The sequence below is a fragment of the Opisthocomus hoazin genome, chromosome 31 (genome assembly GCF_030867145.1).
Source record: "Opisthocomus hoazin isolate bOpiHoa1 chromosome 31, bOpiHoa1.hap1, whole genome shotgun sequence".
In the NCBI taxonomy this organism is placed as follows: Eukaryota; Metazoa; Chordata; class Aves; order Opisthocomiformes; family Opisthocomidae; genus Opisthocomus; species Opisthocomus hoazin.
The window spans coordinates 3,815,243-3,841,228 of record NC_134444.1 but is presented as its reverse complement, the minus strand read 5'-3'; the positions used below and the strand labels follow the sequence as shown (position 1 = coordinate 3,841,228).

Below are 25,986 nucleotides of genomic sequence, written 5' to 3'. Positions count from 1 at the left end.
GATAAAGACATTTTAATAGGTAAAGCTGTGCGCAAGTGCCAAGGAAAATAAGCCAGTGCATTCACTACTTTCCACCAGCAGGCTGATGTTCAGCCATCTCCAGGAAAGCAGGGCTCCATCACGCGTAACTGTCACTTGGGAAGACATACCCCACAACTCTGAATGCCCCCTCTTTCTCTTTCATCCCTGCAGTTTTTATTGCCGAGCACAACGTCATATGGCATGGAATATCCCTTGGGATCCTCTGTCCTTGTTGTGTCCCATCCAACAGAATGTCCACTGAGTTCATTCAGCCCATGATCTGGGTTCTATCTGTTGTGGTGCTGACTGGGGACAGTGTTGGTGTGCCTGCTAACCCTGACCCACGAGCTTGCAGAAAGCCCATCTCCTGTCCCAAGGCAGAGATCTATATATTCCCACCGCTCTCCATCGTAAAAGATGACTCCCTCTCCCAGGCCAGTCCACCCCTGGCCGCACTCCTGCTGTGTGCTATCTCACACCATCTCTGATATCCACATGACTCTGAAGCTCACCGTAACCACACACAGACTTCTAATTCCCCCTTTTTCTTCATTACTCTGTGCGCATCCGTGCACTGCACAATTCAGAGAGGGGCCTGGCAGCACTGATTTCCCAGAAAGCATATCGCAGGATCACAAAATTACAAAAGAACAGCTGAGATTCGAAGGGACAGGATTGCAGCCAGTATTGGTCATGCAGTGCACCACTGATGACTGGCCTCCAACAAGACCATCTGCTTCTGATCATCATTCTCTGGTCCCCACCATTCAGCCAGTTTTCAAACCATCTCACTGTCTGCTTGTCCAGTCCATGTTTACCAGCTTCTCCATGAGGATTTTACGGGAGACAGTGCTGAAAACCTTACTGAAGCCGAGGCAGATAATCTCTACTCATCTACCCAGCCACTCACTGCACTGGAGAAGATTATCAGACTATCAGATAGGAAGGACATTTCCTTTCACTCTCTGTGCTCTGGGCCTCTGCGTATGGGTTGGGGTCTGGCACTCAGAGGGCTGTGATCTCCTGCCATTGTATAAATGCTTCCAAAAAGATTTGACCAGCTCAAACCCAGGGATGATATGAGGGAAGCAGTACCAGCTGTGGTCATTGCTTGAGAGCAAAGAAATAATAGACAGTGCTGTTCAACCTCTCCAATCTTCGTGCTCTTAGCTCGGATTAGATGACATGTAGATATCAGAAGTATTAACATAGACCTTTCCTGGAAAAAATTTCTTCATTCAAAATGTTCACAGGAAATGTATTTTAGAAACGGCTGTATAAATCTGGATTTATAAAGAGGGAGAAAAAGTGTCATCAGCTTGCTGGTGCCTTCGGGGGTTGGCAAAGTTCCCGCCACTATGATCCCAGTGAAAGCCCTCAGTTGAGTGTCCCCCTATAACCACAACAAGACACAGCCCCATAACGTAACTTCTGCAGCCTCCTCCTTGTACCAGACCCTTTCCCAGCCCCTGTGATGTCCCATGTGGAGCTTCACAGACAGCCCTTCTCTTGGGTGTGTTGAGGCATGGCCCAGGAGAGAGGCTGGGCAGGGCTGGCTCTTCCCCCCGAGCCCACCAGGAGGATGGAGGTGGCTTTGCAGCAAGACTCATCCATATACCTGTGGTGAGCAGCCAGTGCTGGAAACAGCACTGAGAGAGGCTAGGGGGTGGCAAAGGTCCTGGGCCACGTTCCCAGTTTGTCTATGACATGGCGAGCACAGATCGGCATCCTCTCTGCTGTGCCTGCATGTCTTTGACCCCTTTCACGTGCCCTGGTTCTGCAACACAAAGCCCCCGGTGTGAATGCTCCCCCTGCACGCTCATGCAGTACAAGTTCTACACTGGTGTTTTTCTCTCCCAGACACTTTCCAACCCAGCCCAGCTCCTCCCCAGCTCTCCCCATCTCCACTGACCCATCCCCAGCAGAGCAACACAGTCACACTGGTCCCACAGAAGTGCACAGCACAGGGTGCTGCAGAGCTCTGGCCACTCACCCCACAGCCACAGCCCCTCGGATGAGCACAGCAGGTTCTGAGGGACAGAAAAGAGTCTCAGGCTCCCCACCAGTCCCAGGTCTGGGACCAGCCATGGCATGAGGAGACAGAGGCCAGTGTCTCCCTGTGTCTGCTGGCCTTGTCTCAAAGAGAATCTTATTGCCTAATGCTGGCAGCCCCTCTGTACCTGTCCCTCTCCCGAGCACAAGACTCCTGCCCTGGGTGTTCCCCAGGCAGCTCCAGCTACACCAGTAAGAGAAAAGCCTGCCCAAACTGGGGCATGCAGAAATAGCTCTGCTCTTGACCAGGAATGTCATCTTGGGCATTGCCCTGAGCTGGCAGTGCTGCCTGCAGGGCAGTGGCTCCTGAAAGGCACAGGGACACGGTCCCAGGCAGATCCCTGTGGATCACCCATCATTTTTCTCCTCACTGGGCATCCACGCGTGAAGGATCCACACAAGCTCATTCCCTAACACTTCTCCCCAAGCCCTTCAGTGCAGAACCCCTGTAGAAGCAAAGCACAGCAGCATGCTCATAGGGGCAATTACATCAGCCTGTTCCTGACCTCAGCTTTGGAAGAAGACCCTGACATCCAGACCTTGTACTGAGAAAATCATCTTTTATTACAGAGAAGTAACAGGACAGTCCTGCTGTACCATTCTGACAGAGAATTATGCAAAGTCCTCTAGGTCAGACAGGCTGGGTTGTGCCTCTGGGGAAGCTGAGTGGATGCAGACATTCCTGGAAAAACAGGACTGTCACAGACAAAATGCTTCATGCACAGGATGCTTCAGAGGTGAATTAGAAATTCACTTCTGAAGAGACAAGGGCAGCTTATTTCTGCAGAGGAATAAATGACTGAATCAGCTTCTTCAGTGCGTCCTTGAGCTCCTGATTCCTCATGCTGTAGATGAGAGGGTTCACAGCTGGAGGTACCACCGAGTAGAGAAATGACACCACCAGATCCAGAGATGAAGAGGAAGCAGAGGGGGGCTTCAGGTTGGCAAAGATGCCAGTGCTGATAAGTAGAGAGACAATGGTCAGGTGAGGGAGGCATGTGGAAAAGGCTTTGTGCCGTCCCTGCTCAGAGGGGATCCTTAGCACAGCCCTGAAGATCTCCACATAGGACAATACAATGAAAACAAAACAGCCGAAAGCTAAACAGGCACTAAGCAGGAGAAGCCCAACTTCCCTGAAGTAGGAGTCTGAGCAGGAGAGCTTGAGGATCTGAGGGATTTCACAGAAGAACTGGTTCACAGCATTGCCCTGGCAAAGGGGGATTGAAAATGTATTGGCAGTGTGCATGAGAGCATAGAGGAACGCAGTGGCCCAGGCAGCTGCTGCCATGTGGACACAAGTTCTGCTGCCCAGCAGGGTCCAGTAGTGCAGGGGTTTGCAGATGGCAATGTAGCGGTCATAAGCCATGACGGTGAGGAGACAATACTCTGCTATGATCAAGAAAAGGAAGAAAAACAACTGTACAGCACATCCCATGTAGGAGATGGCCCTGGTGTCCCACAGGGGATTGGCCATGGCTTTGGGGACAGTGGTGGATATGCAGCCAAGGTCAAGGAGTGTGAGGTTGAGGAGGAAGAAGTACATGGGGGTGTGGAGGCGGTGGTCGCAGGCTATGGCAGTGATGATGAGGCTGTTGCCCAGGAGGGCAGCCAGGTAGATGCCAAGGAAGAGCCAGAAGGTCAAGAGCTGCAGCTCCCATGTGTCTGCGAATGCCAGGAGGAGGAATTCAGTGATGGAGCTGCTGTTGGACATTTGCTTCCCCTCAGCGTGGAGCACTGTCCAAAAAGAAAGAGACAGTGACAAGTTAGGGTAGAATTCTCTGACAGAAGTCAAAGCCTTTTCTCCTAGACCCACCCCCAGAGCTACAGGTCATATTATTTTCCTTTTCTAGCAGACCTGCCTTCAGCTGCATGGCTGGAGCTCTGGTCTGTGCTGGCTGAGTGCACCATGATGATCAAGGGTGCTGCCTGCTGGGTGCTGAGGAGTCAGCCCTGCTCTGCAACACTGGGTTCATTGGAACGCTGGGGTCAGTGGCCAGTCCTGGTGTTTGACTTTGTCAGACAGACCTGCTCCTAACGTGGAAGGGCTTGTCAGTGGCTGCTCTCCCAGTGCTAAGGAACGGGGATGGCAAAAGGCTGTTGGAGAGGGTTTTCTACTCCACTCAGGGAGACCAAAGTGAGTCCTTCTAGCAAAAGGATTGCCTGTGGCTTGGTGCAGAATCACGTGAGCTGGTCTTCCTCTGTCTTCTTCCCAACTGCTTTGGACTTGCTTGTTTCAAAGATGGAGGGTGATTATACTCTTGTATTACACTGAAAAGCAAACAGACACTTCTAAAAGCAGAGAGAGCCACTGCAGATCATGAAATGACTCACCCTTTCTCCAAATCTCCATTCCCCACTTCTAGTCAAAGACTGACATGGCTCATAGTGTCCCCTGGAAGTTGCATGCCACTTGGATGGATACCCCAAGAAGATAGCCAAGGGTCCTAGCCATGGCAACTTATTAATGGAGAGTCAGCTTATTCCCCAGCCTCACAGACTGCATTGCCCAGAGCTTCACAGGTTTGAGGAAAGCCGGCACACCTCACTGCTGTGGACACATCTGAATAGGAGGACTCACAAGGTCTGTGCCTGACTCTGCAGCTGAAACTCGCATTCACAGAGAGCCTGACAGCAATTCCAAGAACATCCAATGAAAGTAGAGGCACAGTTGGGCACTCAGGAAACATCTTCCTTATCCTGCTCTGCACACCGTCTCCCAGACAACAATGCAGGGCAGGCGCCCTTGGGCCCTGGTCAGTCGGAAATGGGCACTTGGCAGGAGAGTTGCATTTCATCTCTTCTTCTAGTTTGCTAGACGAGGAGGTGACTAATGGACCAGACCCCACGGGTTAACGGCTTTGTTGGTGAAAGAGGAGACAAGAGGTTTGTCACTCAGGGAAGGAGTCTGTCCACAAGGCATGGCTGGGAGGTGTCAAGGGCTCCCCTGCAACAGGATTTACATTAACATATCCCTCCCTCCCCGTCAACGTCTGCACTGCCTGGAGCTGTCCCTGCTGGGACTTGTTTCTTTGGCCCCGTGCTTCTTCCCTGTCCACGTTCACAGACCCCATCCCAGTCCCCGTGGGCACAGCTCTGCCCTGCAACCACTCTGTGTGTGCAGGGCTGAAAGAATAGGTCACACAAACCCTGGTGAAAATGGAAAGGTGATACTGGTTTTATCTGTAGGCTGGTGGGGGGTAAAGGCACTTGCTGAGGTTCCCAGTAAACCTCAGTGTGATGGCTGAAGACTCTCAGCCCCTGCTCTACCCTGCACAGCTGGGTTCCCATTGTCACCAAGCTGAGCCAGAGAAAAGTAGAAGCGCAGATTCAAGAAAGCACAGACTCCGGCAGGAATCCCCTGCGCTGACCTTGGCATGAGCTGACTCTGTGAGCAACCCTGACCCATGCAGCACCCTCTCCACAGCTGAAGGACCCTGCCCTGATTGGGATCAATTCTTCCACCCGCATCTTCTCCCCACAGCACCATATTGATCTCCCCAGGCAGGCTGAGTGCTGACCCTGGAAGGAGGCAGAGTCCCTGCCCCAGCAAACAGCCCCGGGGTGCAGGGACCCTGCTGTGAAGGACAGGCCTGGGCACCCCTGTCTGCACATGCATCTTCACACCCCTACAGCCATCCCCAGGAGGGGGCAGCCGCCATATCCTGTCCCTCTGGTGGTGCAGCAGAGACACCCTACTTAGGAGCACATCCTCATTCTCTACACTGGAGTCACTGTGAGAGTCCTCCTGACAGATTTCACAGGCTGTAGGGTGTGCTGGTTTTTGGAGATGCCTTCAGGAACACAAGCTACATTGCTTGACATTCAGTGACTTACCGTGTAGAGGGCTGTGAAGAGCTCTCACCCAGTGAGTTCTCAGCTCAATTTCCTTCTACCTCTGATTCCCTATAACCTGCCTCTGCCTCACTGATCTCCCCTCAGTGCCTGCAGGCAGTGTTCTCAGCCCTGCTGCACTTTGTAGAGAAGCCGCTCCTAGGCAGAGCTGTCTCTCTGTAGCACTGCCTGCTTGTCATGAGCTCCCTCCATCCCAGGAGCCCAGCCCAGCTCAGCAGCAGAGGACCAGCCCAATCAATCTCTCTTTCTGCTCCCTTTGGACTCCCTTGAGATACCCTTGGGGCTCCAGGGGAACCTGCTGTGAAACAGTTTGAAGAAATCACTGATGTTCTCTCCCTCAGCTGGGGAGAGAGGCTTACTTCCAGCAGTGTCATTGCTCCTGTCAGAAAAGGTGTTGGGCATGAGAAGAATTTTTTTTGTCTCCTATTTAGGCAGGACACCAGAAAGTTAACAGGGAAAGATCTCTTCTTCCAAGCTGAGTGTGGGATGACCTTAATTGAGTTAATTTAGGCATTTCCTAAGGCTAGAAACACATTCAGCTCTCTTCTGTCCACGCCATGTCTCTGCTCTGAAACAAAGCCTTTGCACACATGGGGTCTTGGACCCTTGATACCAGGTTTCCTTATGACAAATATGAGCTTGTCTGGACAGCATCTCTGTTTCAGTCCAAATGTGCAGAAATACCCTCAGGCAGGGGCACAGACAGGATGAACTGGAGCCGTTCATGTCAGAGACAGAGCTGTGGCACTGACCAAACCCATTGCCAGGGTGTGGTGGCAGAGGCTGGTACAGCTGGTCTTCAAGGACAGCACTCTTCAAGCACAGGGACAGTCCAAATGACAAACCAGTCTAAACCTGTAAAGCAATTCCAGGGAACCACAATGAGTGTTGAGTGCTTCAGCAACAGTTAAAAGAGGAACAAATCGTTGTGCCCCAGAGCGTGCGCACTTGGATCACATTTCTAGGTGTCAGAAAGAGAAGGTGACTGGATTTACCCAGAGCAGATTGTGCCTGGCCACCCTCTTTTCTTTGTGGTCTGGACGTGGGGGGAGCAGCTTTTAACTGGAAGTCAGCAAGGCTTTCAGCATCATCTGCCACAACATTCTTGTGTCCAGGACGGGATTTTATGGTCTGTGGGTGGATAAGCAGATAGGTAAGAGAAATCAGCTGGATGATCAGGCATGGGGAGACACGGACAATGTTTTGTACTCAGCCTGGAGACCTGTAGCTAGTAAAGAACGGCAAGGCTCTGTCCTGCAACCTGCTCTGTTCAATGTGTTTTTAATGACCCAGAGGAGATGAGAGAGTGCTTTTTCATAGCACCTGTAGAAGACGTGACATTTAGGAGAGCAGACACTACACTGGATGACAGGCTTGCCATCCCAAGGGACATTGATGTGGGGAATCGAAAATTAGTTCGATTTTGCTATAGCTTTAGTTTAATTTTGTTATATAATTTTACATCTATGTTAAAGTAAGAGTTAAACAGTTATTGAGTTTAGTTCTGTTCTTTGTATTCTTGCTAACAAGGACTGTTGTGGCTCGAATGTAGCTAACAAGGACTGCTTGGAGACAGACGAAGAGAAACAAGGACTGGTAACCAGAACTTTGTCGTCTGTAAGAAGCAACTCTCTAGATGAAACTGTTTCTATGGTTTGGGACTCAGCCAACACAGACAACTCAGAAATTTTTGAGCCAAATGTGAAAGCACACAGCGAGGAAGACTACGAGCCTTCATCCAGAAGAACCCCACAGACGACCACCAGATGACACTGCGCAAGTGCTAAAGGGGGGTGGAGTATGATAATGAATTCCTAGAAATAATTGCAATAGTCCAGCCTACTTAGATAAGCTTTGTAAGAAATAGGTGCATGCTTCGTGACTCAGTGTGCAAGATAGGAGAAGCGATCCCCCTTGCACCTGGCACCGCAATAAACATACCTGCTTTATAACTCTCTGAGTTGTGAAGCTTGATTCCGCACGTCACGTGTGCCATCATGCTGGGTTCTGGTGGGGGGGAGCTGGGCGGTGGGAACTCACTCGCGGCTCGGGAGCGCACAGTGGCGGCGGTTCGGGAGAGCGGCTCTGTGGGTTGTGCGGTTTGTGTTGTGTTTTCTCCTTATCTATATCGTCATTGTTACCGTTCCCTCTGTTTGCTGTTCTGTTAAACTGCTCTTATCCCGACCCACCAGTTTCTGCCTCTTTCTTTCCATTCTCCTCCATGCCCCAGCGGGGGGAGGGGCGGCCGCGTGGTGCTTTTGTTGCCGGCCGCAGCCAAACCATAACAGCTAGCTATAGGGATAAACCTTTCTAGCATGAGGACGGTCAGGCATTGGAAGCTCCTTCCCAGGGAGTGTGTGCTGCGTCTGTCCTGGAATGCAATCAAGCTGTATTTGAATGAAATCCTGAGTACTCTGGTCTCACCCTGCTTTTAGCAGGAGCTTGGTCGAGACACATCCCGGGGTCACTTCCAGCCTCAGTGGTGGTGCCGTTCCTTCCCCTTCGTGTCTCAAAACTAAGGGAAAACTCCCAGGTTCTCCCGACCCCAGAAATAATTCACAGGAGATGCAGGGCTGCTCCACAGGTGCTCCCAAACACCCCTGACCACATCTTTTGCTTCCCTTTTCATTTGCCCAAAGCCAAGCTCTTCTCCTGTACTGCACTGATACCCTCCTATCAGCCTACCATGTTAATCCTTTCAGAGCAGGTCACTCCAGAAATGTCAGCATCCATGTGGAAAGTCTACAGATGAGCCAGGCATTGAAGCCATCATTGCAGAAGCACAGATGAGGCATTCGAACAGCTCCATGAACCCAGGAATCACTATGCCTTGCCTCCTGAGATTCCTAGAGACAGCTAAGATTTTTGTTCAGCAAACTGTGATTTTTCCTTGGGACTATGGGCCAATCTGCTGACATATGCAATGTTTTAGTTTGTGAATCAAAATCCTCTCTTTGACTCAGTTAGTTTCATTTCACATGCTGAAATGCAGGGCAGATGAAGGCAGCTGACATTCCACACTCCCTGCTGCAGACTTAGGACTTCAGAGACTGGAAATGCAGGTAATGGTCTTGTATCTGTATAACACAGGAAAATTTGTCCTTTCTCCGTTCCGTTGCAGAAATCCGGGATCTGTCCCTTGGCCACCTTTTGCTAAAAAGAAATAACTCCCGTGGTCCTTCTCCTCCTCCTGATGAAAGTAAGCAGAAAATACAGGGAGCTGTCAGGATTTAAAGGCAAATCTAAGATGTGAAAGCTTAAAACAATAACAAAGAGGCAGCAGGAAGAGGAAAAACACTGTTCTAAGAACTTCATGCCAGATGCTAGCTACTGAGAACTTAGAGTGATTTTGTCAGTACAGAATAACTGTTGGGAAGGAAATTAAAGAGTTTTAGTTCATTGTCATCATCAAGAATAAGAAGCATTTCCCTTACAGCACGGTCCTATTACTGCTATTAGTGACAGTAGCACTAATTCCAAAATATTCTTGAGAGTACCTTCATTTTCTCTTGGAACCAAAGCTCAGCCTGCTCAGATCTTGAAAGGACTTCCTGAAGTCTCCCCACCCATATCTCTGCAGCCTTCTGTCATCCACGCTCTGTTAACCCAGGACACTGTTCCCCATCCCTTCAGCACACTGCCTGGTCTCTGTCTGCAGCTGGGGGAAGTCAGGGCGTGCCCTTGCACAGCCTTCCCTACAAAAGACCCCTCCACCTGCTGATCTCACTTGTATCACCTCCTGTTATGTGCGGCTCCATCCTCCTTCTGCAGAGCTCCACTGGATGGACAGTTTTCCTGTTTCTTTCATACCCACTCACTTTCACAACCTTTTTGTATTGTATTCATATCAAATATTGTCTCAGGAAACACATTTATCCTCCACCGCTTCATCCATTTCACCTTGCAGGCTGAGATATTTCTGCTCTTGTAGCAGACATAAGGCAAAGGTGCTCCACATACGGAAATGCATTTCATAACTGCATATACATTGGAGTTAAAAGAACAAAGCAGAACATGCTAGGCTAGTTCAACCTGGCAAAGCAGATTAAATCCATAAGTGCTTATAGCCAGTTAACACAGAGAGAGCTAAAAATGCCTGAAGGTATGTTGTCTGGACTCAGACATACACCGTCAGTAGAGATAAAGTCACACAGCCTGTGGGATTTTTTCATTAGCTGGCCCAATGGGAAGTTGGGTCTTTTGGGTCTTTTGGCTCAAGCTTGCTGCATTTACATTTCCAGCAATGGGAGAAGTTCCAGTTCAGTGTTTAAAATCCCTTGCCCATCCTGTGTGGAGATCCAGGAGAGTGGTGCCTGTTCTGGTTTGGTTGCAGCCGGCAACAAAAGCACCACGCTGCCGCCCCTCCCCCCGCCACGGTGCGGAGGAGAATGGGAAGAAACAGGCAGAAACTGGTGGGTCGGGATAAGGGCAGTTTAACAGAACAGCAAACAGAGGGAACAGGAACAACAACGATACAGATAAGGAGAACGCACAACACAAACCATACAACCCACAGAGCCGCTCCCCAGGACTGCCACTGCGCGCTCCCGAGCCGTGAGAAAGTTCCTGCCGCCCATCTCCCCCCCACTGGAACCCAGCATGATGGCACAGGGTATGGAATACCCTGCTCTGTTTGGCCAGGTTGGGTCAGCGTGCCCGGCTGTGTTCCCTCCTGGCTCCTGGTGAAAATTAACCCATTCCTGGCTGAACCCAGGACAGGGGTCCAAGGCGTGACCCACCTCCCCTGCATCCAGAGCCCCAGCAGAGCCGTGCTGCAGCTCTCCAGCCACGGGCCCAGTTCCCTCTGCAGAGCACAGGGGCTGAGAGCAGCTGCCCGGCAATGTTGGGGTCTGGGAGGCAGCGTGTACAGCTGGGTCAGGGGAACGCTGTCCTGAGTGCCCACCTGCCTCTGCCCTTGCCTCTCTGAGCCAGACCCTCACAAATATTTTCCTTGTTTCTCCACTTGTCTGTGTTACTCTTGTGATTTTGCTGCTCTTGCTGTCAGGCTCTCTGGGGGTTGGAATTTCAGCTGCAGAATCACACACTGATCTTGTGGGTCCTTTCATGGAGCTGTGTCCGTGGGAACAAGTGTCCCAGCTTTTGTCGTACTTGTGGAGATCTGGTCAATACAGTCTGCCTGGCTGGGATACGAGCTGACCATTACTGAGATGCCATCACTATGACACTTCGGTATCCCCTTCAGCTGTGAGCTTCCTGCAGAATGAAAACCTGTGCAAAGCACCTCTGGTTTATCTTAAAGCCCTACAGAGAAAGCAAAGGCTCCACAACTGAGGAAATGCTATTTGGTTGATGATAGGAGCCATGTGTGTTTCATTGACTACACGTGTTGTGCTGAGATCTATAGAAAGGGTGAGACATTTTGTGGTCTGCAGTGGATCCCTTTGCTCTCAGCAGTGTCTGTTGCTTTTTCAGGGTAACATGGCAGTGTGATCATCCTCCATCTGAGAAAATGGCCTGGCCAGGGCAGCTGGGAGCAAGAGAGAGGGACAGACCATCTCCCCTCACCGTACACTAAGGCACAGGCAATCCTCTTGCCTTGCAGGAGTCATTATGTTCTCCCTTATTGCAGCAGAAATGCTGATGGGTTCTGACAACCAAGCACACCCTCCTGATGAGATAGGAGCAGCTCTCAAAAACCCCAGGTCTCTCCAGCTCTCTTCTGCCATCCTGGTACTTGGAGTGCAGATGCTAACAGGCTCTTCCATGTTAGGAGCAGTTTAATCTGCGAAAGTCAAACACCAGTGTTAAAAATTTTTTCCTCACACGAGTGGGTTACACTAGGTTTGCTTTATTCACAACTCAGAGTTGGGCTATCACCTCAGTGCGTGGCAAAGCTTAGCTCACTAGACCAGTTTATATACATTTACTAAACCGATTACATCAAGTCTAGAATCTTCATGAGTTTCTAAGCCACCATTCCTTTCCTTTGAGTACATCATTTATTAAGTTCTCTCTATTCTTCTGTCATCGTAGAATTCTCCCTCGCTGGTTTCAGGCCTTGCTTGGTTTCAGGGTCGTCTTGGCTTCTTTAATTAATTCTATTAGATACAATCCATACAATGGATTTCTATCCCAATTGCACACATACACATTGTATGGTTTCTTAACACAGCTGTGTTTACACAGCTGAGTGTACGTTCTAGTTCTATAATTTTATTCTATTCTATAATCAATCTTTATAACCAATCTCTAACATTCCCTCCTTTTGTTTTTATTGCATTCCTGCAATTACTAATTACTATATGTTCAAAATTCTTTTTGACACTTCTTAATGATTGACATTAAACAAGTTAGTATACAGTGAAAAATCACAAAGAGACAAACAACGATTATTACAACAAACAAAAACTGGATTTCAGGAGATATACCTTGATACCAATAAGCATGATTTCTCATCTGGGAAAAAGAATCCTGGAGGTACAAAAGGTATTGTGTGATTTGTTCATCTCCATCCAAAAAGCTAGTTTTTGCTGGAACATAAGGTCCTGGAACGGCAAGTATTCTACCAAAAAGAATTTCTGCAGGGGACACTCCCACAGGTTGTCTTGGAGTGTTTCTAATATCCCATAAAACTAAGTTCAAAGCTTCAGGTCACTTTAATCCAGTTTGTTTACAAACCTTAACTAACTTCTCTTTAATAGTTCTATGCATCCTTTCTACTTGTCCAGAGGACTCTGGATGATAAGAGGTGTGTAATTGTTGTCTAATTCCTAAAGCATGATTTATTTGAACCAAAATAGATGCCGTAAAGTGTGCTCCCCTGTCTGAGTCAATTATTTCTGGAATGCCATATCGTGGAATTAATTCTTTTAACAAAATCTTAACTACTGATTTTGAATCATTCTTTCTTGTTGGGAAAGCTTCTACCCATCCGGATAACTGATCTACAATCACTAACAAGTATGCATAACCCAGAGTTTTAGGCATCTCAGCATAATCAGTTTGGAGCTTTTGAAAAGGAAAGGTGGCCGGAGGCCTTTTGCCTTGTGGCGGGTTAATTTGCAATGTAGCATATTGGTTGCAGAGTTTACAGTTCTCACGAACTTTTTGTGCTTCAGCGTAAATTCCTTGAGCTGCCCACAGTCTTTGGATTAGGGAGGCTCTGCTCTCCGGTCCTCCATGAGTTTTCTCATGGAACCAATGGGTTAAGGGTAATAAATACCTTTTTGGCAACAGAGGTTTGTTGCTCAAAATCCATTGCTCTCCTTGCTTTTGAGGTCCTAGTCATTCCCATAAGGATCATTCATCTTCGGTTAAGGATTCATAGAGTTGACACATCTCCGGTGGGCTCGTCCGTTCTGCCTTTGTTTGCAGTGCAGCCATAAGAAGGTTGCAATGCCCAGCAGCTGCTCAGGCTGCTTGATCAGCCAAGTGATTACCTCTTGAGACGGCATCTTATTTTCTTGGCTGCTTCTGTCAGTGCGACAACTTCCGCACATTGCGCTCCCAGAGACAAAGGTAGAGGTCCAGCAATTAATACCGTTGTTTCTGTCGTCACCGCAAAACCCACAGCCCATCGTTCTTTATCGTAATATGATGATCCATCTGTGAAAAGACTCATCTCCAGGTTATCAAGTGGTTGATCTGTTATGTCGTCTCGAGACTTGCTAGTAAATGTTAAAATTTACATACAGTCATGAGTATTTTTTTCACCATCAGTTGGCAAAGGTAACAGTGTGGCAGGGTTAAGCATGTTGCACCTTTCCAATTGCAAACTGTCAGCTAATAACAATACCGATTCATAACGATGTGGTCTTTGGGGTGAAAGAGACTTTTCAGCATATTGTTTTAACAAAATTTCCACCTCATGGGGTTCGCATACAGTTAGTTCATGTCCTAACACAATTGACCTAGATTTTTCTACCATCTCAGCTGCAGCTGCAATTGCTCAGATACAAAACGGAGTTCCTTTTACTACAGGATCTAACATAGTTAAAAAATGAGCTACTGGTCTTTCATGAGTCTCTAAAGTTTGAACTAAAATTCCTCTGACTGTTCCCTTTATGTCATCACAATAAAGTTTAAAGGGTTTGCTATAATCAGGGAGTCCTAATGCTGGGGCATTCAGTAAGGCATTCTTTAGTGTCCGAAAAGCTTTTTCTTTTTCAGATCCTCATGCTATATGTTCCACCTCCTCATTCCTGGTTGCTTCATGCAATGTTCATGTAATGGTTTTGCTATTTCACTAAATCCAGGGATCTAAGATCTGTAAAATCTAACTTGCCCAAAAAATCCCCCTAACTGCTTCTTAGTGGTAGGTCTTGGCAGTTCCTGTATTATTTTAACTCTTTCAGGATCAATTTCTCTTTTTCCCGGACTTAATAAAAATCCCAGGTACTTTACCTTAGTCTGGCAAAACTGCAGTTTGGATGGAGAGACTCAATGACCTTTCTGCACCAATTGACAACACAAATATTTAGTATCATGTATACAATTTTCTTTGGTCTTTCTCACAAGTAAAAGATCATCCACATATTGTATAAGAACAGACAAACAGGGAAGATTTAAATCTTGTGAATCGTTTTTCAAAATCTGAGAGAAAATAGTGGGTGAACTAGTAAAACCTTACAGCAGTCGTGTCCAGGTTAACTGTTTCCCTTGCCAGGTAAAGGCAAAAATATGTTGACTTTGTTTTGCAATTGATGTACAAAAAAAAGGCTCCTGTTAAATCAAGCACAGTATAATACTGGCCCCAAGGAGGTATTTGAGTTAATATCAAACTCGGGTCTGGAACAACTGAATGGGGTGCAATGACATGATCATTAACTGCTTGTAAACCTTGAACAAACCTATATTCAGGGTCTCCGTCGTTGTCCAACCTGTTTTTACTTACAGGTAAAACTGGGGTATTATAAGGGTTCCTACATTCTTTTAAAATTCTCTCTTTTAAGAATTTATTAATTTGTTTACCAATACTAGGAATTGCTTCTGAAACTATTGGATATTGTTGAACAGAGGAGGTGTCCCTCCTTTTGTTTGGATTACCACAGGTTCAGCTGATTTTAACAGCCCTACTTCATCTTCAGAAGTGCTCCATAATTCATGAGGAATATCAGAGAGTTCCTCAGGGATCTTTTTTCTCTCCTTTTTATTTTCTGGTATTTTGATTAAAGACATGCCAATTACTATTAATTGGATACTAGTTGGAGTTAAAGAGATACAAGTGCCAAATTTTTGCAACAAATTCCGTCCCAGCAAAGACACAGGTATTTCAGGGGAGACAACAAACTTTCCCTAAGACATTTTTTTTCCCAATAACACTGAAAGGGGAAGCGAAAGGGGCAATTCTTTACCTCCCACCACTTCATCTACCTTTATTTCTTCTCCTGATAATTGCAGAACAAAAAAGTTTAATAATGATATAGTTTCTCCCATATTTATTAGAAAATTGACAAAAGTACCATTTACCTTTGCTGTGACGTGACCGTTGTGATCTACCTTAACTGCAGCCATTTCCATCAATTACTGTGAGTGAGGTCTGGGAGGTCTTTCTCCGTAGTTTCTAACTTCGACTGCCGAAGTCACTGGTCTCAAGGGGCACGCACGCTGTATATGACTTAAATTACCACAATAAAAACATTCAGGAGTGTTACAATAAGGGGAAACAGGGGGAGGAAGACCTCTGCCTCTTTGGCCTCTTCCTCTGATTCCTCTTTGGGGAAATCCCCGGCCTCTTTCTCTTTGGTTATAATTCTGAGCAGTTGCTGCAGCGAGCAAACCGATTTCTCTTTCTTTTTCTTTACGTTCTCTCTTCCTCTCTGCTTTCAGTTTCTCCTCTTTTTGCTTCTGTTGTTCTTTGCTCTTTTCGTCAAATTTTTCTCTTTCTTCTGGATGGAATAATTCTCGGAGGAGAGTTCTTACATCATTCCAATTAGGAAAATAATCAGTTATGATGCCAGATAATAATTGAGCACATTTTTATATATCATCTTGTAGTCTCGGCATTTTTGCTTGCCAAGCTACCAAATCTCCTTGTTTCCAAGGTTCATGTCTCACAATGGCTTGGATTGCAGGGACCTCTGGCAGGGCTCCTGGTCCAGTCCTAGGGTTTGGAATGTAATCCAATTTCATGGGATACATTCCAATCCCTTTTGAAATAGAATTACCATCGTCTGCCTCCGGAGCAGAGGAGCAAAGGGAGCAGAGGGTGATAATCGACCTCCACTATTATGATTACCTGCAGGTTTCCTTCTTTGCTGGACCCAATTATACCAAATATACCAATAATCAATATCTGCAGTTTCTGTATCTTCTGAAATTAATTGCAAAAATCTTAAAAGTTCCCTTAGGGGGCTACACATCCATAGGTCCCCCTCCTCTAGTTCTAGTGAGAAATGGCCATTCCTCCTGACATAATAATATCAATTTCTTTTTCTTCAAAGTCTGAGACAAAGGTATATTATTCTAATTTTCTAAAACCTCAGCAAGGGGTGTCCTCCTTTCAACGCTGGGTGTAGTTCCCATATCAAACACTTCAAGCAAAATTTAAACACAAGAGAAAATCTCAACAATCATTCTGAACACACTCGAGACCAAAAGCTCTCGGACTCACCTAGTCCTTTTGTTTTGTGCCGGCAATTTTAGCGTTGGTCTCGGGTGTTCCCAGAAAAGATCCTGAGTATCCATCTCCTGTGTCCTAGTGTCCCATCTGGGGTGCCAAATTCTGTTAAAAATTTTATCCTCACACGAGTGGGTTACACTAGGTTTTGCTTTATTCACAACTCAGAGTTGGGCCATCACCTCAGTGCGTGGCAAAGCTGAACTCGCTAGACCAGTTTATAGACATTTATTAAACCGATTACATCAAGTCTAGAATCTTCGTAAGTTTCTAAGCAAGTGTTCCGTTTCTTTGAGTACATCATTTATGAAGTTCTTTCTATTCTTCTGTCTTTGTAGAATTCTCCCTCGCTGGTTTCAGGGTTGTCTCAGCTTCTTTTGTGAATTGTTTGATACAATCCATACAATTAATTTCTATCCCAATTGCAACATAGCGATTGTATGGTTTCTTAACACAGCTGTGTTTACACAGCTGAATCTACGTTCTAGTTCTATGATTTTATCCTATTCTAGAATCAATCTTTATAACCAATCTCTAACAATGGACTTCTTTCAATTCTCAGTAAAACCATTAGCAGTACAACTCTAAAATTTCTTCTTCGTGGTTATGATAAACTTCATTTCTTTAATTTTATTCTTGCAATTCATTCTTACATGACAAGACAGCTATAACTTTACAGTCTTCAGCCTCTGGCATGAAGTTTCTAGAACAGTGCTTTTCCTCCCATTGCTGACTCTGTAACCATTTCGCAGTAACTCCGCTTAGACAACTACCCTAATTCTTATCTGCTCTGTCTTTCGCCCTTAATTCAGTGTGTGTGCATGTGAGGAGCTTATTCTTTTACACAAAAAAATGTCGCAGAACAGATCCCTAAGTCGTCAAAGCACAAAGTAGGTCAAAGTATTGTGTGATGGACACTGATACAACACCATTATGTCATTTTGGATCTCTGAACACCTAACCCTTCAGCAGAATGCCTGGATGCTCTGAAGTCCCTCCATCTGCCCTGTGTGTCAGCAGTGAAGGTGAAATTACTCCAGCCTGGCGTGTTGTTCTGATTTTCTTCACAGCCTCAAACACAACACGGGTCAGGAGATATTCCAGGACACCTCAAGGGGCATCATCCTCTTCTGGACTAACAAATGGAATCTCAGATGTCAGTGCACAGCAATACTTGTGTTCAGGGATCTCTCCAAATCACGCCACTCCAATTCTGTAATGGTGCTTGAGTTTTATTAAGTAACCCTGGAGTTTATCCCCACCACAACTGGTTGTCCTCCTCCAGAGGAGGAGAACACAGGGGCCATCCCATGCTCATCCTCCCTACCTGTCTCCCCAGCAGAGCCTGTGTTTCTCCATTGCAGAGCTCCATGAGAGCAAGCTGATCCACCACATCTCATGTAATTCAACACCATCACATTGTTGTGACAAGCCACGGGGTTCCAGCTCCTCCTGGCTGTGCCCATTTCAGCTGCAGCAGCTCACCTATGGCATCAGGGTTCAGCGCAGACTTCTCTCAGGGAAATCTGAATCCTGATCCTGCCCAGAAGACCATTCGACATCGAGCCTTGCTGCTTTGCACTTCCAGCATGGCCTTCACGCCTTTGCTGTGCTGCACAGACCCCTTGGCTGAAGGACAACTTTAGCAGCTCATTGTCAGCATGCAGGCTGCAGGCAGCTCTCACTCTGTACTGGACATCACACCTTCTGCATGACCTTGCCTGTATTGAACAGTGCAGCAAGAACTTCTTGTGAGGACATTGCTTCTCTTTGATTGTGGAGATGATGCATGCAGTTGTTTCCTTGTAAGAAAATCCTGTAGGAACTTGAATGACCAAAACAGAGGAATGTCTTCTATGGGTGGGGTCTCTCTGGCATGCTGTGTGTGGGTCACAGGCTTGTTCACTGCTACTCCACCTGGGTTCCCGCCATCTAAAGGGACCTAAGATTATCTACACGATCGTCTCTTTATAGTCTTTGATCTACTGAAGAGGATTTTAAAAGATACCTCATAGATCCCGAGTGCCTTTCTTACTGGAATTATGATGAACCAGTGCCTCCTGGTGAAAAATGTACTCTCCTCCCTCTTGAAGGAGCCCCTACAATCCCATGGGCTGGTAAGGGTGTAGTTTGCTCAACCTGGCTTGTTGCCCACCCACCGCTGGTTGCACCCCTCCAGAGTCCTGCCCAAAAGCACAAAGGCCTGAAAGACCTTGTTGGTGGTAACTGAGGCTGAGAGGACATGAAGTATCTCAGATCTGTCTCCACCTACGCTTTGTATATTTAGCTGTGGTCCCACAATATCTCTGCTGCTTCTTTAGCTGCTCCTGAAAGAGCAACAGCTCATCTTGGTGCCCTTGAATTCCCTTTGGAGTTTCACTTGAGTCTCCAAGAGCATGCCCCAAGATGTTTCCTTGTCTCTATGAACTGCTCCATTTGAGTTTGGAAGTGCCTGCACATATCTGCACCCACACTTGACACCTCAGATGTTGCCTGGTGTGGTGTCTGAACAGCCCACTCCTGCCCTCCATCTCCATTAACCAGCGTGGGAGCTCAGACAAGGACCTCTCATGCCAATGCCTATTTTATACACATTTCACTTGCACAAGAGCAATCTCTGCTCCCTTGGGCTTTTGGGCTGAATTAGAGGGAGGTGAGTCCCCTTCGAGCCCCAGGACCACAAACCCACAAATGAGATGCCTCGAATGACTCGGCTGCACCTCTTCCCTCAGCAGGGGTAAAGGAGATCCCTCCCTGGCACAGTCTGATTGTCCTTTCTACTGATGGGACAAGGCAAGGTGAGAATTAGGTGTAAAGCTGTCACTGACAAGGGCAATGCCATTTCTGGAAAGCAGTGTCTCTTCCCAGCTGAGGGAGGGAACATCAGTGATTGCTTCAGCCTGTTTCACAGCAGGCTCCTCTGAGCCTCAGGGACATCTCAAGGGAGTCCAAAGGGAGCAGAAAGAGAGATGCCTTGGGCTGGTCCTCTGCTGCTGAGCTGGGCTGGGCTCCTGGGATGGAGGGAGCTCATGGCAGGGTGCAATGCAGAAGGAGGAGAGAGGAGCAGCTGTCCAGGAGCAGCTGCTCTGCAAAGCCCAGCAGGGCTGAGGGCACCGCCTGCAGGCACTGAGGGGAGAGGAGAGAGAGGTTAAAGGCAGTCAGTTGTTGGAGGATGCAAAGAGCTCATTTGAGGAGAAATCTTCACAGCCCTTCACACAGTAAGTCTCTGACTGCAATGCACAGGAGTATCCTGCACAGGACTCCAAAATCTGGTACATCCCATGGCTACAGTGACGGAGAAAGAGGTGCTTCATGGCAGGGTTTCCCTGCTGAACCATCAGAGGCACAGGGCGTGAGGCTGCCTGCTCTCAGGGATGGTTGCAGGGCGCGAAGGTGGGTGTGCAGCCAGGGGTGCCCAGGGCTGTCCTTCAGAGCAGGGTCCCACTGCCCTGTCTCTGTGCCAGGGCAGGACTCTGCTGCCTGCCAGGGTCAGCGCTCAGCCTGCCTGGGACCACCTCACGGTGCTGGGGGGAGAAGCTATTGGTGAAGATGAGATCCCTGCCAGGGTAAGGTCCTTCTGCTGTTGAGGGGGTGCGGCATGGGTCAGGGCTGCTCACAGCTGCACATCACCCCCAGGACATTGGCAGAGGGTTCCGTTTGAAGAAGGACTTCAAGGCAGCATTTATCTGAAAGGGAAGCACTCGCTGCTTTGACATTTCTCCTCTTGGTGGGCTGGGTGGGCACTGGGAGATGGGAATTTTTTTCTCTGCTCTGAGGAAGGCACTGAACCCCCAGCTCTAGTTAGGTCTCAGCAGCCCCTGCACGCACAGAGATGCCCCTGGGCAGTGATCTCCTGCCTGGAGGTTTCTGTACAGCAGAGCTGAGCACACAGTGTGTGAGTGGGGTTCTGTGTGCCCAGACAGAGAGGAGAAGCTGAGACAGAGAAACAGCTCCCAGCAGGGAGAGCTGCAGGCAGCACAGCCATGGGCAGGGATGGAGAGGAATCCGCTGCCAGAAAAGCAGTGGGAGGGGGGATTCGGGTGCCTCCTGCCACCATGTGCAGTGCAGGCAACTTCCCTGGAGCATCCTCATGTTCTCCTCTCCCACCCAGCAGAGACCCCCACCCTTGATGTCATGAACACCAGGTGATCAGTTGCCTTCTACCACCACACAAACTAATGAGGTGAGTGAGGATTCAGGTGCTGCTGAGTACCAGTGCTGTGGATTTTCTTATGCAGACATGTCCATGGAGAAAAAGTAGCCAAGTCCACTCCGAAATCCTGGGGCTCTTCTCGCTTCATCATGCAGGGCTGGCAGTGATCTCACCCTCCCTTCAGGGCATGCCAGGTTTTGGACATGTGACTGTTTCAGCATGTGATTCTGCTGGACTGCAGGCTGCCCACCACAAGGACACAGCTCAACCGTGACATCTCTGTGTTATCTAGCAGCCTCACGGAGAAGACACTGAAAAGCTAAGACCACCACAGTGCTGCTGGAAGCTTGTATGCAGGCAGCTGTAACGAACCCTGTGCGCCCCTGGCTGGGAGTAAAGAGCTGAGATCCTCCTCACGTACGATGAGTCGGGCTGAGGGCTTTGGGGATGTGCCCTTGGAAACTGGATTCCTCTGCTCTCAGCAGTGTCCAGTTTCTTTTGAGAGGAACACCTGCCTGCGATTGTCCTCCAGCTCCAAAAGGTGGCAGCACAGGGCAGCTGAGACCAGCTCTCCTCACTCTGCACTAAGGGACAGTTCCTTTGCCTCTCAAGACCCACCAGATTTCACTTGAAGGGCAGCAGAAATGCTGTAAAAGCACTCCTCAGCTGTGGTGGGACAGCTGGAGGAGAATAAATAAAACTAGATATCTACAGCTCTGCTCTGCAGTCATGTGAACTGGGAGCAACTATGCTTAAAACTTCTTTGATACCTTCAATAAATTTAATTTGAAATCAACCTGTGCTCCTATTTTCCTGTTGCTGTAAGGCAGGACTGGCTCCTCCATAGCACAAAGCATACCCCCCTGTTCCCTTGGGTAACCTTGACCAGTTCCAACTGGACCTCACAAAAGAAACGTGCCAGAGGTCTTCCTGAAAGGACAGAGGCAACCTGGGGTTCTTCCATGAGAACTGGAAAAGGCTTTACTCAGAGAATAGTGCCTTAACTTCCTACTGTCTTTTCTTCCTTGAACAGGTCCTCATGCTCAAAGGCAGCAAATGTCCAACAGCAGCTCCGTCACCCACTTCCTCCTCCTGGCATTCGCAGACACACGGGAGCTTCAGCTCTTGCACTTCTGGCTCTTCCTGGCCATCTACCTGGCTGCCCTCCTGGCCAACGTCCTCATCTTCACTGCCATAGCCTGCGACCACCGCCTCCACACCCCCATGTACTTCTTCCTCCTCAACCTTGCCCTCCTCGACATGGCCTCCATCTCCACCACTGTCCCCAAAGCCATGGACGACACTATTTGGGACACCAGAGCCATCTCCTACACAGGATGTGCTGCTCAGCTCTTTTTCTTTCTCTTCTTTATCTCCTCTGAGTATTCTCTGCTCACCACCATGTCCTATGACCGCTATGTTGCCATCTGCAAACCCCTGCACTATGGGACCCTCCTGGGCAGCAGAGCTTGTGTCCACATGGCAGCAGCTGCCTGGGGCACTGGGTTTCTCAATGCTCTGCTGCACACTGCCAGTACATTTTCACCACCCGTCTGCCACGGCAATGCTGTGGACCAGTTCTTCTGTGAACTTCCCCAGATCCTCAAGCTCTCCTGCTCAGACTCCTACCTCAGTGAAGTTGGACTTATTGTGGTTAGTGCCTGTGTAGCTTTTGGCTGTTTTATTTTCGTTGTGCTCTCCTATGTCCAGATCTTCAGGGCCGTGCTGAGGATCCCCTCTGAGCAGGGAAGGCACAAAGCCTTTTCCATGTGCCTCCCTCACTTGGCTGTGGTCTCCCTGTTTGTCAGCACTGCAGTATTTGCCCATTTGAAACCACCCTCCATCTCCTCCCCACTTCTGGATGTGATGGTTGCGATTGTGTACACTTTAGTACCTCCAACACTGAACCCCCTCATCTATAGCATGAGGAACCAGGAGCTCAAGGATGCCCTGAGGACACTGATGGCTGGATTTGTTTCAGCAGCTAGAGACTGCTGACTTTCCTTTTCAAATGTTTCCCTGTGAATGTCATGACAGCTCAAGCTTATCTTTCCTTCATCATATTTGTTTTCCTTTCTTCACTTGTGATTATGCTGTCATAGAAGAATTGTCCTTATTCATCCCCTTCTATTTAAGTATTCACCCACCTTGTATGACCCAGAGACTTCGTGTAATTGATGAGCCAGGCTTTCTGTGTATTTAAACAAAATAAATGAACCTGCTGAAACTTCTTTGTCTGAGAACCATTCTCAGTTGGGCAGGAACAACGGGCAAATGAAATAACTGTCTGGCTACCACAGCTCAAGTCAGGCTGCTCATTCTCTGGGGCAGCACGAGATGTTTGAGGACCCTCAAGGCGGGGGCACTGTTCTGGCCTGGGGACAGGGGATTACATGGCTGGGCTGAAGACCTCTCAGGATCTCCTAGAGAAGAGAAAAGGGGACACAGGGTGCCAATGACCACCTTTGCTTTGTGCCATGGATACCTCTCACCTCTAGGCCTGAATTCTGAACCCCATATATCTGGGCAGGCTAGATCCTGACGGGCTGAGCAGTGACCCTGAGGAGAAGGACCTGGGCCCTATGAAGGACATCATACGAGCCAGTGGTGCATGCCCACCATGAACAAGATCAACTGCATATGGGGCCGCGCTAGGAGAAGCGTGGCCACCACAGACATCTTCTGTTTTCATCCCCCTCCAGTGAGCCGTAGTGTGGTCACATCTGGACTAGTGTGCCCCTCTGTGGGAATTCCTGCTGTAGACTGGTGGGGAGGAACTGGAGAAGTCCTCTTCCACACCCACTCAACCCCAGGAACATGCTGTCCTCCCTGGAGAACCACCATGCTCTCCAGGCAGCTCCAGATTGTCCTCCTAAAGGATGGGTGTCCTTAATGTCACCTGTGTGAAAGCCCTGGGTACTTCCCCCCATTACACTCACCATCTTACCTGCCAGAATTGACTGGCGACTCCTAAGCTTTTTAGTTCTGAACACATGGACGAAGTGGAATTTTAGTGGTGCAGTTCCTCAGCACTCTTCGGAGAAATAGTCCAGCATGAAAGCATTGCACCAAGGAGATCAGGAGATCCTCTTTTATTACAGAGATGCTACAAGAGAGGCTAACACTGAGCCCGTGTTAAACATGCTTTTATAAGAGCACCTGGTGCCCCTATACACACAAAGTAGGTGCATGACTCAGATGTAGTGACGCAAGTACAAACATTTGTGTAGAAACCTAAAAACCATGAATTAAAAATAACATCAGCAATAATGATAGTTATAATGATACTATAAAAAAAAAGAAAGAAACACAAAACCCACAACAAACAAAGAAACAAACAAAAAAAAAACCTGGAATCAGATAGTCTGGAAACCATTTATGCAGAGAGGTGTTAATTTTATTGCTATTAGCAAATGTCCATGGAATCACTGATTTAAAGGCATCCTTGAGTTCCTCAGTTCTCATGCTGTAAATAAGGGGGTTCCCTGCTGGAGGCACCACAAAGTACAGCACAGCTACCCCCAGCTCCAGACATGGGGAGGAGATGGAAGGGGGCTTCAGGTAGGGAAACACTGCAGTGTTGATAAACAGGGAGTACATCGCCAGCTGAGGGCCAGCTTCACTGTTCTTCTTGGGACACGCTCCAGCAACTCAATGTCCTTCTTGTCATGAGGAGCCCAAAAGTGAACACAGTACTTGACATGCGGCCTCACCAGTGCCGAATACAGGGTCACAATACCCTCCCTACTCCTGCTGGCCACACTGTTCCTGATACAAGCCAGGATGCCGTTGGCCTTCTTGGCCACCTGGGCACACTGCTGGCTCATGTTCAGCCAGCTGTTGACCAACACCCCAAGGACATATTCCACCAGGCGGCTTTCCAGCCAAGCTTCCCCAAGCCTGTAGCATTGTGTTGGGTTGTTGTGACTCAAGTGCAAGATCTGCCACTTGGCATTGTTGAATCTTGGCCCATCAATTCTGTCTGTCCAGATCCCTCTGTAGAGTCTTTCTACCCTGAAGCAGATCAACACTCCCACCCAACATGCTGTCATCTGCAATGTTACAGGAGGTGCACTTGATCCTCTCATCCAGATCATTGATAAAGACACAGATCTGTCCCCAGTACTGAGCCCTGGGGAACATCAGTTCTGATTGGCTTCTGCTTTGTTTTCACTCCATTCACCACAACTCTTCAGGCCTGACCAGATGTCCAATAGGGAAGTTACAGTCTGGAGGGCTGGTTTGATGATGGAGTTCAGAGGTTCATGGTGAATGAGTGGTTCTCTGCCTGCAGCCCAGTAACAGACGGAGTACTGCCAGTGTTCAACCCAGGGTCTGTCTGGGTTAACATGTTTACAAATGACACAGAGGAACTGATAGTGTGCACTCTTGTCAGGTTTACAGATGCCACCCAACTGTGAAAGAGCCAGCCAATATGCTGGAGGGCAGAGCTGCTATCTAGGGAGATCTCGAGAGGCTGGAGTGTGGTGGGTAAATCACAGTAGGCAGCTCAGTCCCACTGATGTGGGAAATTGATGTTTAATTCCATTCTGTTATAGCTTTAGTTAGCTTTGCAGCTATGTTGAGGTCAGAGTTAACCACTGACATTTAGTTTAGTTCTGTTCTTTGTAACCTTGCTAACAAGGACAGCTGTGAGATCAAATGTAGATAACAAGGACTGCTTGTGAGGCAAATGAAGAGAAATAAGGACTGATAAGGACTGATAACCAGAACTTTGCTGTCTGTAAGAAGCAGCTCTCTAGCTGAAACTGGTGTTATGGTTTGGTACTCGGCCAGCACAGACAACTCAGGAATTTTTGAGCCAAAGGTGAAAGCACACAGCAAGGAGGACTATGAGCCTTCATCCAGAAGACCCCCACAGAAGACCACCAGATGACACCGCGCAAGCGCTAAAACGAGGTGGAGTATGATAATGAAGTCCTAGAAATAATTATAATAATCATGCCTATTCCTAGAACTAATTGTAACAATCCAGCCTACTTAGATAAACTTTGTAAGAAATAGGTGCATGCTTCGTGACTCGGTGTGCAAGTTAGGAGGAGCGATCCCCCTTGCACCCGGCGCCGCAATAAACATACCTGCTTTATAACTCTCTGAGTTGTGAAGTTTGTTTCCGCACGTCACTGTGGGCATCTTTTTGGGGGCTGTCTGGCCAGATAACAGCTCTGCAGAGAAAGACCTTGGGGTCCTGCTGGAAAACAAGGTGATGAGTGCAAGCCAGCTGTATTCTCCCCTCGTGGCAAAAGCCAACAGCTCCCTTGGCAGCTGGAATGTCAAAGCAGGAGATCCTTCACTTCTGTTCAGCAGT

General features: G+C 48.1%; 2 protein-coding genes across 2 annotated transcripts; one reads left to right on the top strand and one right to left on the bottom strand.

Moving 5' to 3' along the window:
* Positions 1–2,848: 2,848 nt before the first annotated feature.
* LOC142365075 (olfactory receptor 14A16-like) lies at positions 2,849–3,784 on the bottom strand. The gene has a single exon (XM_075445519.1). The coding sequence runs from the start codon at positions 3,782–3,784 to the stop codon at positions 2,849–2,851; it is 936 nt and encodes a 311-aa protein (XP_075301634.1).
* A 17,890-nt stretch (positions 3,785–21,674) lies between these two features.
* On the top strand, positions 21,675–22,655 carry LOC104335371 (olfactory receptor 14J1-like). Its single transcript, XM_009941135.2, has one exon. It carries the CDS (start codon positions 21,714–21,716, stop codon positions 22,653–22,655), a length of 942 nt encoding a protein of 313 aa, XP_009939437.2. The 5' UTR covers positions 21,675–21,713.
* The last annotated feature ends 3,331 nt before the right edge of the window (positions 22,656–25,986 follow it).

Bases quoted from the DNA above. Each gene is read 5' to 3' on its own strand.
- LOC142365075 (XM_075445519.1), bottom strand. From the start codon at position 3,784: ATGTCCAACAGCAGCTCCATCACTGAATTCCTCCTCCTGGCATTCGCA.
- LOC104335371 (XM_009941135.2), top strand. From the start codon at position 21,714: ATGTCCAACAGCAGCTCCGTCACCCACTTCCTCCTCCTGGCATTCGCA.